Consider the following 12,316-nt stretch of genomic DNA (forward strand, 5'->3'; position numbering starts at 1 on the left):
CTCACAGCCAAAATGCATCAGGGATTTCATTCCACTATGGCAAATACCAAAACTGTCCTGCTGGCTTCCTGGGATCCCAGAACTGAGACCTGTTCTCTCTGCCTTGCCCTGCAGATGCTTCCAATTCACTGGGGCGTTGCTTGTCTCAGAGCTCAACTGGGAGAAGGTGCTTCCTTTTCCTGTCAATGTGTCCTCATGTGGTGTGGAGAAAGGGGAGGGGGGCGAGGACCTGAATCAGACGAAGTGGAGACCTCTCTCAAAGTAGCAGTGTGAGAGTCTTCTCTTTGTTTCTCTAGTGAGTCAGTGGTGGGAGAAATGAACTTGCCGTCTGTGTTTTGAGAGGCAGTGGGAGGGTGAAGCTCTGTGTGGACCGGTTCGTTTGTATGATTTTTCTTACTGGGTTTTGTGGTTTTTTGGTGGGCTTTTTTTGTTTTGTTTTTAATAAAGAGCTTTTGCATTTTGCTGTAACGCCGGACAGGGGCGAGCTGATGTTTGGCTGACGGGGGAGGACCCTTCTGCTGTGTCACCGTGATGAACCTGCTAGCCCGGCGGGGGGCTGAAGGGCTGTTGCAGGGGGATAGGCCACGTGTGGCTTCAGGTTCTGGTTCTGACCCTGACCCGAGGTAGGAGCCCGGAAGCGGCTCCCAAGGAGGGAGGGAGCCGGCGCGGGGAGGTCTGCGGGGCCCGGGCAGCGCTGCAGGCCCGCAGGTGACGGGCAGCACAGGGCGCGCCGGCGGGACGGGCGCGGGCAGCCCGGGTCACGCGCGTTCGCTCCTGCGGCTGCTCCGCCCCCGGCGGGCCCCGAGCGCCGCCTGAGCTCCGCCTTCCGCCCGCGGGAGGCGCCGCCCCCGGCGCAGGGCTCGGGCGGGCTCGGGCAGGCTCGGGCGGGCTCGGGCAGGCTCGGCTGGGCTCGGTTCGCTCGGCCCCGCCCCGCACGCGCGGGCTGTCACTGCGGCGGAGTCGCGGCGGCGCCGCCATCGCGGGCAGATGCAGGCGATCAAGTGTGTGGTGGTGGGCGACGGGTGAGTGCGCGGCGGCCGCGCCTCGACCCTCCGCAGCCCCGCACAAAGCGGGCCCGGGCCTGGCGGCCCGAGAGGGAGGGAGGGAGGGAGGGAGGGAGGGAGGACCCGGCGCGGCTCCGCCCCGCGGCACGGGGGAGCCGGCTCCGCCAGCGGGAGGCGCGGCGGCGAGGCCCGGCGCGGTGCTCGGCGGCGAGGCCCGGCCCGCTGCCCGGCGGGGCTGCACCAGCCAGTCCGCGGCCGCCTGGCCCCGCCGTAGCTCCTCACCTGGGGAGCAGCGCTGCAGGCGGTTCCTGCGGCCCTGCGCCGCGCTCGCCCACCGGCAGCCGCGGGTGTCGGAGCGGTGAGCCGAGGCCGAGCGGAAGGGAGACTGGGGCCTTGCTGCCGCGGCGGCCGCTGCTGTCCTTCCCCGCGCGTCCCGCTCCCTGCTCAGTTCATAAACATGGGCCTTCGTCCCCAGGCGCTGCTGAGCCTCAGGGCTCGCGGTTGGCCTGGAGCACAGACACCTTTCCGTGGGGCTTAAATCTGCTTGCAGCCGTCATTTCGCCTTTTTCGTCGGGCAAACTTGATTCATCGCAAAGTCCTCACTAAAAATGTTGATGTTCGGAGGTTTCTCTCTTACCTCCTTTTGTTGCTTGTGTTTTAAGGTGAAATACGACGCTGTTTCTGATTTCACCATGTGCCTCACATCATCCTTCTTGCTCTTCAGGCTTTTCTTATATGCCTTTTTTTGAGAACACACCTATATGCAAGCTGCAGGCGCACAATAGATTTATGCTGCTCCGTAACTTTTCTTACTTTGTCCTGCCTATTTTTCCTCATAATTCCTGTTTGCTTTTATGATCACCACGCCAAGCACAGAGCTGAGATATGGAGAGCTAAATGGGAACTGGTCTTAGGCAGGGACTGGTCTTTCTACCTTACCATGCATGTCACCCCCTCACCTTGAGCTGATCCTGTCGGGTTCTAGTCTGCAGGGCAAAAGGAGGGGGTCAGGAGAAAGAGCCACCGGGCAAAACAGCACAGCCTTGTGGAGGGGAGAGCAGCAGCACAGCGTGGTGGAAGTGGACTTCAGCTGAAAGCTTGCAGTCCAGAGTTTTGCTTTAAGGGCACGTTGACAGGGCAGACACTAAATTAACTCAGCAAAACTCTTCAGTCACGGGTATATGTGGGGTTTATGAGTCGTGTGCCTTTCCTGACTGCTGGGAGAGAGGTCAGGGTTCAGGAGGGAAGTCAGTGCAGTGTCTCCTTATGCAACCTCCCTGTTCTCAAAGAGATGGGACCTGGTCCCAGGGAAAGGCTGGGTGGATTGCTGTGATGGTTCTTGCTGTGCTTTGTGTCATCCTGGTGTGGGACTGTGGGGTTCCCTGGGGTCTCGCTTACTCCTGGATTCTTTCCTTATGCCACTCCAGTTACAGAGCTGGGTAGAGGATACCCACCTCTGCTGGCTGTTCAGCTTCACTTGGCCACTGAAGAGACAGCATTCCCTGTCACTGGCACTATGATCTGTTTCTCTGGAAGGTTGTCCTCACTTCACAGCTTTCACAGTTATAAGAAGGTTGTTTATGCTCATGGGACTCCTCTGTTCCTGTAACTAAGCTTTTCCCTGATGCTACAGGGCTAAGGAAAGCTCATGTGTTTATCAATCCCACCAGCCTTCAGCAAAGCCCTGTGCTAGTATTTGCAATGATCTACACTGATCTCTTTCCAAACTGACAGTGGTCAATTTTAAAGCCTGTTTTGTTTACGGATACTTATTTTTCCCCTTGTATTTATTGTCATAGAATTCCTATATCTGAGGAGCTTGAATAATTGTGGTGGCACATGTTTTTTCACCTCACTGTTTGCTCATTTTGATAGATTATTATGCATGTGTTGAGCTTAGCACAGAACCCTAATTTATTCCCTCTCTTTTGCTTCTTGGAGCAACTTTTGCTTGGTGTTCTGAGGCTGGTGGGAAAAAGAGGGAGAGAGCGCCAGGCCCAGGCAAGGTGCACAGTTCAAGTTTAGGCCTAGTCCCTGACAGCTCCAGACTGTTAGAGCTTTGCTTTCTTACATGGTAACTTTATTTTCTCAGTAACTTTTTACGTACTTAACCTCTTTTTGGGTGGGGGAAGATGAGTTTTGCTGCCATAGGGCTTCCTGCTGTGCCCTTCTTAATGCTTGTCACTCTTGCCCCCTGCAGAGCTGTAGGGAAGACCTGCTTACTGATCAGTTACACCACAAATGCCTTTCCTGGGGAATACATCCCTACTGTGTGAGTAATGGCCTTGGGCTTCAGTTGGTTTCTGCTCTGCATGCAGGGGTGTGTAGAAGTTGGTTTTGTAGGTGGGAGGAGGCTGTCCCAAATCAGATTGTGAACTTCTAGCACAAGGAGGGTGCTGGTGGGATGGCTGTGTATGTGAGGAAGGCAGACAAGCCCCACTGCAACTGTGCTGCAGTGTCCTCTCCTGATTCACTGCCCCCTTGGATTTTACATAAGGAGATGTGTGAGTGACAACCAGACTGTCACTGATGGGGACTCTTCCTTGGCAGGTTTGATAACTATTCTGCCAATGTCATGGTAGATGGAAAACCAGTGAATCTGGGCCTCTGGGATACAGCAGGGCAAGAGGATTATGACCGACTGAGGCCTCTTTCCTATCCACAGACGGTGAGTGCTGAGCTTGGACTGGCTTTTAACTGCTCCCTCTTGGAGTCAGGGAGGTTCCCAAGAACAGCCAGGCTTTTTTCCTTTGAGGAAAGTCTACATTCCTGCAGCTGCAGCCATCATTCTGGTTGTTTAAGGAGTATCATAGCTGAATTTCTCCTAAGAGATTGTCATATTCTAGTCCTTGCTTCGTGATGGTATTTGAAGTTATGCATGCCATAGGGAGGCTCATGTGAAAGGAATGGTGTGGGGCTGCTGTGCATCAAGCCATACTCCTATTTTCTTAGTGGCACAGGTAACTGTTGGGCCACAGGTCACTTGTGTTTCCCTGGCTCCCCTGCCAGGGGTGAGGCCTGTAGCAGTGTTAAGGTATTTGTGGCCATGGGTGCTTAACATGCAAGGCCCAATATTGTGAAAGAAGATGAAATCATACACTCAAAAGTCCATTCTCTTCCTCTCTCAATAGTTTATCACCCTTAATGGGGAAGAATTTCTTATAGCCACAATCCTTGCTTACGGGAGGAGGTTGTCATCTATTGGGCTTTCTGTCCATTCTCCCTCCATAATCTTTAGCTGTTTCTTTCTACATGGCTGACCGTCTTGTTTCCACACAGGATGTTTTCTTGATCTGCTTCTCCCTTGTGAGTCCAGCCTCCTTTGAGAATGTCAGAGCCAAGGTAAAGTATTGCACTTCTGGGTGAAACAGGGGAAGGGAAGGATCAGTGGAATCCCCTGCCCCTCCACACATACCAGCCCAAAATTTCTAGCAGTTGTGTTTTGATAAAGAAAGGTCAGAGTCTGCAGGCTTTAAGAGAGGTCTACCTCTTCTTCATTACTTCTTTGGCTAATTTTTAGCCTTTTTGAATCTGCGTCTTAAAGAAGATGCAGGATGTCCTGGAAGCTAAAATACAGTTAGGGGAAGAACTCTGTGCAGAGTTGACTGGCAGTGTCTGTCATGGTGCCATGTCTCAGTGCCTTCATAATTACATCTACACCAGTCTCTTCCTGTAGAGCTCAGAACTGTAGGCAGAAGTATCCAAGTATCCTGTTCAGGTGTTGCCACTGTGTCAGATAGTAGTAAAAACCTCATTCCTAATCATAAATGCATCCACATTGTTGCAGCTACCACTACAGCTACTTTTCTTACCATGCCTCTCTTGTTTCAGTGGTACCCTGAGGTGCGACACCATTGCCCAAATACACCTATCATCCTGGTGGGCACCAAGCTGGACTTGAGGGATGATAAAGACACCATTGAAAGGTTACGTGATAAGAAACTGGCCCCCATCACCTACCCCCAAGGTTTGGCCATGGCTCGGGAGATTGGTGAGTCTTACACGCTGGCAGATCTTTGTGGCATTGAGCTTTTCCTTTGGAGTGTCTGAGGGACAGTATGTCCTGGTTGGACTGGAGTGGCTGAGCTGCAGCTCTTGTTCTTCCCCCTAGGGTCAGTAAAGTACCTGGAATGCTCTGCCCTGACACAGCGGGGCTTGAAGACAGTGTTCGATGAAGCCATCCGGGCTGTGCTCTGCCCACCGCCTGTGAAGAAGCCTGGCAAAAAGTGTACTGTGTTCTGAGGGCTGTGGCGGAGGCACTGGCTCAGCATGTTGCTGTCCTCTGACAGATTGCATATTAGCTGGGTGTTTCTGGAGGGGGCTGGGATGTGTAGGGCCCTTCATCATGTACGAAGTCAGTGTTTTTTAAATGTCTCTTTGATTTAACGTCAGTGTTGATGTGAAGGGGCAGCGGGGGCCGGAGACTCGCTGGGGCTGTACAGCCCCCAGGGGAGGAACAGTGGGGAAGGCAAAGTAGCTTCTTGGGGCAATAGGCTGTTTTGGCTCTCCTGAACCCCCAAGCTAAAAGGGCTGAGACATCCATCCTGTCTTGGAAACGCCTGGCTACAACCTGCAGGTGAAACAGGTGGTGAAGATCCTTGTGGGAGCGGGGAGGAAGCTGATATGATGGTGCTGTGTGATAAGAGCAGCTGGGAGAGGGGTAAGGTCTCTCTTAGCCCAGCCTGCTGTATCTAGCAGGTAACAAATAGGTGCTCTAGCAGATATGTGCCTGAGACTGTTAAAGAAATCACAACCAGCCTAGGAGGGAGTCGAAGTAAATGAGATATGAAGAACTAACCATTAGGTGCTTTATTGGGTACTAGCTAAACTCACTGAATGAAAGCTCTGTGCAATCGATGTACTTGCCTTTTTGTGTGTGCACACACTAGGAGAGCATGGTGCTGCTCCCCCCCCCATCAGGCTTTAGCAGGGCCTCCCCCCCTCTTAATCCAGTCTCTGCAGAGCAGGGCTGTGGTTGTTGCCTCTGTTTTGTTTTTTTTCTACTAAAGACAACAAAGGAAGCAATGAGGAGTCTGCTAGCTTCTTCTTTCCCTTCCCACTGAAAGTGCAGGCCAGCTCTATGGAGTTGGATGGAATAGGGAGAGCTTCTCAAGGGGTGTTTTGGGGGAATAGGGTTGGAAGAAAGGTCCAATTTCTAATCATCATGTAGAGTGACAAGATAAAACCTTATTTGGTGCAATAAACATTCTCCATGACGGTGTACGTGAGCTTTATTATATAGCCATCTTCTAAAGGTAGCTTTCTGCCACACTTCTCATAAAGCTTCCAGCCTTCTCCAGCAAGACTGGGTCTGTGTCATTGTTTCCTATGCAGTTTACATCTATGAAGTACTAGTATGGAAATTAAGGCCGGGTGTGAAATGCAGGTGTCATCTTAGGAGACAAGAAATCCCCCATCAACCATCAGTGAGCTGCCAGTTGTCATAGCGCTCTTGTCACTCAGCAGGAAGAGAATGCTGTTTACTACATCATCCACCTCTGGAATCAAAGAGAGAGAACATCTGATGCACCCCTCAAATTGTACTAGAGAAACAAACATCCCAAAAAGTATGCTTTGGCCTCTAGCTGTAATGGGAGCAGGCAAATATCTCCACCTCCAACCTGTGCTTGACACAGCATGCAGGGCAGTGTGGCTGAGAGCTGGACATCAAAAAGTCCTTGTTGTGATCAAGTGATACATAGTTCAAAGCAAGTACTTATGCTCCCCTCCCAGTCATAGTGTGCATTTCACTTCTCCTAACGTAAGAGGGCTGTAGAGGAGAGGAGATAAGGTTGATTCTCATCCTGTCCTCATCAAATGCTTCAGGAATTCAGCTGCAGCCATTCAGCAAACCTGCAGCTTTTCCCACAGAAGCAGCAAGTTGCTTATGGCTGTGATGTCAGTTAAAGGGAAGGCTTGGATACAACAAATTATACCACTGACCTGCAAACTTTCCCAGTGGAATTCGATTAATCATGGCAGCAGATTTCTGAGGGTCGCTCCAATTAATTCTCCCCATGTCAGTCATAACCACTGTGGGGTTCACGGTGTTAACTCGAATCTGGGATCAAGCAAGAGCAACAATCTAACCAGGCTGCTCTGAAGTGCTCAGGTTCAGCTTTCACACTTTTCTTTGTCTCAGAAAGAATCCTACCTTGTGGGGTCCTAGTTCCATTGCCATTACCTTGCTCAGCATATCCAAAGCACTTTTTGTGGAACCTTCAAGAGAAGGGAAGAACACAAGGCATTTAAGCGCATAGCGCTTGGTCTGAAACACACATAACTATTTCACCACCCAGAGCTGGCAGCCAGCAGCTTGGTGGCTGTGGGGCTCCAGCTCAGTCAGAAATATGAGGGGTGCTGCTAAACCACACGTACGTACAGTACACAGCATGATCCTGCAGAGCACGCCGAGACGCCTGGCTCGAGACGTTCACAATAGCACCTGCCACCCCCTGTGCAATCATCTGCCGAGCCACAATCTGGAAGCAGGAGGAGAAAACAAAGAGAGATGCCAGAATCATAACAGGAGAAATCATTATTTCATTCAGGAGGAATCTTGCTGGCTATTATGGTAGCCAAAAGAGCAAAAACATCTAGAGGAAGTAAGTCCTCCCTGCCTTCCACTTACAAAAGAGAGTCTAAGTGAGAACAAAGGGCAAATTGTCGGGTTAACTTTGGGTTAGAGTCCCTTTAGTCCCCACAGAGGACACTTATCCCCACTATGTAGAACAGCTTAGTCACTGCTATTCATGGAAACACCTGTGGTGACAATTCTTTCTCACCTGGGAAACATGAAGCACAGCCTGAAGATTCACATCAAAAGACCTACAAATAAATCAAATTGAAAAGTTGCAGAGTGGTTGCAGGTCAGAGAGGAGTTGTTTTGGGAGGCAGCAGAGACTAAGCGCTGCTGCTGCTGTCCTGGAAATGCTGGTGGTACTCTAGAACAGGGGCAAGAATGGCAGCTGAGTGGCCAGCAAGAAAGGGTGCGCTCCCAGCAGCAAAGCGTTCACCGGATGCAGCAGGAGGTGAACTAGTCCAGCAGGACTCTGGTCTTGAGCAGCCTGATGTAGGTCCTCTATTGAAGTTTAAACTGTGAGCCCTGGTCCTCAGCCAGTGATTCTTCCTAGGTCAATCAAACCCTTCATATGGCAGTAAAACAGCAAATCTGTAGGATGGGTCACACAGGCCTTCCTTGGTCAGGTTTTTACCTGCTAGTTCTGCAGAACAGTCAGTGGAATTCATACGTTTTATAGTCTAGTCACAAATGGATCCTTGATTATAGACCTGCAAAAGCAATTCTTAACACAGGGACAAAGCACGACCCATCTTCTTAGAAGGAAGCAGACTCGCCACATCCTGTATCCTAAAGCTTAGCCCCCTGATTGGAACTATGGATCTTTTGAGAAACAGGTATCATGTTATTGCAGCAAGCAAATTTAATTTCCCACCATAGCAATTCTATACTCCGTTACCTGGCTCTGTCTTCTTTATATCTGAATTAAAAACAAGTGCCTTTCGATTTAGCAGAGGTTGGGTTGCAGCTAGACTGGAAGCTCTGAGCTCGATTAACAGCAAAAGGTGCTCCTGTGTCCCGCACAGGCTGGCTGGTGTGCGCACACCACCTTCTATGAGGTCAAAGTACAGGCTCTGGCTATTCAGTAGCTGGACTAGGCAGTGCTTTACTTGGTTTCCTTTTAATGCTTATGGGGAGCAAGGTGATTTTGAGAAGTGCGAAATACAGTAAACAGACACAAGCAGTAGCAACCAGACAGCTTCATCAAGTAGGGGAACGCTAGCATTTTTAAACGCGTGCGTGTCTGGTGCCATTGCACAGCTGCTTCCTTTCTAGGAGACACCCGTTTCTGGACAGTGTTGCCATATTCTGGCGCCCGGGCTCGGCTGAGGCTCGGCCGGCAGCGTCCCCTCAGCACAGGCGGGGGCAGCGGCCGCCGGGCAGCTTGACCCCGTGGCACTCACCGCTGCAGGGCCTCCCGCGTCACCTCCAGGAAGGGCTGCAGCACCGCCACGGCCGCGTTGTTCACCAGCAGCTCGAAGGGCCCTGCCGCGCCCACCGCCGCCTCCGTGGCGTCCCAGTCGGCGAGGTCCAGGCACAGGGGCTCGATGCCCGGGCACTGCGGCGAGGGCGGCCCCCGTGAGTCGGGCGGCCCCAGGGGAGCGGGAGGCGCGGCGGGGCCCAGCCAGGTTACAGCGGGCGGGGAAGGCGCGGCCCTGGAGGGGTCCCGGGAGGTCCCGAGGCGGGGGGGCGGTCGGTACCTCCTGGCCGAGGCTCTCCAGGTCCGCCGCTGTGCGGCTCAGCGCGGTCACGCGGGCCCCGGCTTTGCTCAGCGCCACGGCCACGGCGCGCCCGATCCCTGCGGGGAGACGGCGTCAGCCCGAGCTTCCGCCGGCCCCGGCCCCGGCCCCGGCCCCCCATCACCTTTCCCAGCTCCAGTCACCAGCGCCCGGCGCCCGCGGAAGCCGAGCGGCGCCTCCATGCTGCGGAACGAGAGCGGACTGCGGCCGGGGCGGGCCCGCCAGCCCGAGGCGGTGCCGAGGCCGGGCGGGGCCCGAGAGCGAAGGAGTCTGATAGGGCCGGGCGGCAGCGGGGCCTGCCCCGCACGGGCCAGGCTTGCCCGGACGGGGAGGAGCGGGAGCGCCGGGCTCTGCTCCGCGTCCTGGGAGGGGCAGAGCGCGGACCCGCCCTGCGGCAGCTCCCGGAGGACGCAGGAAGAAGCCGTTCCTGGGCCCGCCCAGCAGGAGATGGGGGTGCAGAGGTCGGTCCTCTAGGCTCTGGTTCCCATTGAAGTGTCACCGAGATACCGCAGGAAAACGGGCTGTTTCACCAGAGGATGAAAAGACCCAGGACTACTCTGCCCACTTCGAGCTGCAGCCCTCACCTAATAGTCACTGCCTAGAAAATCAGCTCCAAGTACTCTGGCTCTGTGGGCCCGAGGATCTGGGCATGCAGCACTTTGCATGCAGCACCTGTGTGACAACAGCAACGTACTAGAAGGTACAACAGACAAACAGGCTAGAACTAGCCAAGAGGTCACAGATAAGCTACTACACCACGGTTTATTTCCAGTGATAGCATGGCAGTTGCACTGCCTGATGTACAGAGCTGGCATTGTGTAACTGCAGAGAAGCAGTAATACTACCCAATCCAATCATTGCTGAGGACTCTTAAATTTAAGAGCTCCTGCAGCATATTTAGTAAGTGCAGAAACAGAATAGGAAAGTGCAAGAGACAAGTTTACAACAATTAACTTAGTTCTTCTTTAAATTCTTTTACTTTACTCTGTTAATCATTAGATTGTGCCAGGATTCTTCTCATCCGTGTCTGTTCCTGTGCACATCCAAGTCATGTAACTCACACGATTTTTAGCCATTTGGCATTACAAGAGCCTGGTAGGAGGATGTCGCTTTCTGGATTGCAGGCTTATGGTCCTCTTTTGGAATAGAGAATATGTAAAGAAATATTACAAACCAGGCTTTGACATATTTAAATATTTATTTTGCAGAATCACTTTATGTATGAGACAGTAGTTTGATTAAAAAGCTGCATCCAAATGTATCCACACAGCCTAAGGCATTGTCAACACAAGAAACCTTAGAAGTCTGACAGATTGAACAGTTCTGTATTGCCATGCAGGAGAACGTGGTCATTTCTCTGTTTAAGAAACACCCTACCAGCTTAGAGTATGGCAGCTCTTTAAACTAGGTATGTCAGGGTGACCAGTGACTACAGTTTTCAACTTGTACTACTCAGTTTTGCTGCCATCCACATATAGTTATTTTTGAACTCAAGTTTGCCACAATCATGACTCAGTCCGTGCTGGCTGTGATACCTTACAAGAGCTGTTGTCAGGGGAAGAGAAAGAAAGGCTCCAACAGAAGAGTGCAGAATCAGTGTTTGAAGGCAAAACCTTATCAAGAACTCATGAAGTTTCATGGCTTTCTGCTACAGGAGACTGAAAACCAGAATTGTTGAAAACATTATTGAAACATTGTTGAAAACAAGGCTTAGGAAAAGAAAAAAAAAAAAGTTTCTGCAGATACCAGGAATCTCCAGAGCCATTAACGACAAATCATTAAAACCACAGGACACCTCAGTTCTAGTGAGCAGAAGACCTAATAAAGAGGTAGAACATTCCACAGCCTGGAATTCCACAAGTCCTCCTCTGAACAGGCTGTTAGAGTTACAGGTGTAACTGTTCTGGAACAGCCACTGTGCTAAGCTGGACTTGGAGCCAATTCCCTGCAGCATTCTTACTCCAATACCTCATGGTCACCTTAGTCGACATGAAGGAGAAATTTAAGCATGAGCTGCAGGACTGGAGCAAGTAGCATCATCTTGTTTGCTCCTCAGTGGAATTAACTAAAATCATGCAGAGAGGACACTGTACCCAGGCAGGCACTGACAAGTTTCTGTTAAAAACAAGAGTGTGGGGAGCAGTGTGTGGCAGGGCACTGCCACCACTGCTCAGTTTCATACTTGGATCCCCTGCAGGCCTCTGCCTGCATGACACCACTTTTCAGCTGTTCAGAAATCTGGAACTGTTGCTAGGTCCACATTCTAGCCCAGAACCACAATTCCAGTTTGCACAATGCCATTCTATTATTCACCCGTTAACTCAGCCCCGGACTCTAGCACTAATCTAGCAAGTATTTTCTGAGGAGTTTGTGAGAATAAACAGAGGTTTTGCAGAATCATTTTTTATATCGTTCTTCATGTCAGGTATGATTGACATGGCCAAAGTTTGGGCTAACAGCAAAGGAACAAATGTAGCTCCATTTCTTCCACTTTCTAAACAAAGGTTACTTAATTTAAAAAGCAGCAGCACTGAACTTCCGCCTTTGTGCTTGTACAGTCTCCTGTTAGGGACAGCATGAACTGTTTATTGAAACATTTAATAAACACTGATCTAGACCTTAGGGTAATCAACAGATTATCTGAACAAACTGGAGTAATCACAGTCATACAATTAAAGGTCCTCAAATGATACCATCAAAAACTTCCTTAGGGCATTAACTGCTATTGAGCATCCCCCCTCCCTCACAGACAGCAAAAGACACTGCACAGCATCAGAAACAAGGTGTTTCCTCAGCCAGCGATCATGCTCTAGCTCATACCACCTGCTGTGGGCAACACAGGAGAGATGATTACCATGTAGTCTGGCAAATACTTCTTCAGGATCAAACATCAAGGGAATAGGCTTGGATCTGACAGACCACCATCATAATCAACAACCACTGCAATTCAGCTGGTAAGAGAGACAAGTCTGACAATCACCTCCATGGGAGGT

The 12,316-nt window shown here is 51.3% G+C and overlaps 2 protein-coding genes across 2 annotated transcripts; one reads left to right on the forward strand and one right to left on the reverse strand.

The window, feature by feature from the left end:
- The first annotated feature begins 885 nt into the window (after nt 1-885).
- On the forward strand, nt 886-6,227 carry RAC3 (Rac family small GTPase 3). Its single transcript, XM_061479922.1, has 6 exons — nt 886-1,022; nt 3,205-3,276; nt 3,555-3,672; nt 4,284-4,346; nt 4,836-4,995; nt 5,116-6,227. The coding sequence occupies exons 1-6, from the start codon at nt 988-990 to the stop codon at nt 5,244-5,246; spliced, it is 579 nt and encodes a 192-aa protein (XP_061335906.1). The 5' UTR covers nt 886-987; the 3' UTR covers nt 5,247-6,227.
- DCXR (dicarbonyl and L-xylulose reductase) lies at nt 6,218-9,604 on the reverse strand. The gene is made up of 8 exons (XM_061479921.1): nt 9,448-9,604; nt 9,285-9,382; nt 8,988-9,142; nt 7,790-7,832; nt 7,387-7,486; nt 7,159-7,223; nt 6,948-7,065; nt 6,218-6,502 (listed from the first exon to the last, which is right to left on the reverse strand). The coding sequence occupies exons 1-8, from the start codon at nt 9,503-9,505 to the stop codon at nt 6,399-6,401; spliced, it is 741 nt and encodes a 246-aa protein (XP_061335905.1). The 5' UTR covers nt 9,506-9,604; the 3' UTR covers nt 6,218-6,398.
- Between the last annotated feature and the right edge of the window lie 2,712 nt (nt 9,605-12,316).

Source organism: Pezoporus flaviventris, unplaced genomic scaffold (genome assembly GCF_033815535.1).
Source record: "Pezoporus flaviventris isolate CSIRO_AGI_PZ_B2104156 unplaced genomic scaffold, CSIRO_AGI_Pfla_v1 ptg000158l, whole genome shotgun sequence".
In the NCBI taxonomy this organism is placed as follows: Eukaryota; Metazoa; Chordata; class Aves; order Psittaciformes; family Psittacidae; genus Pezoporus; species Pezoporus flaviventris.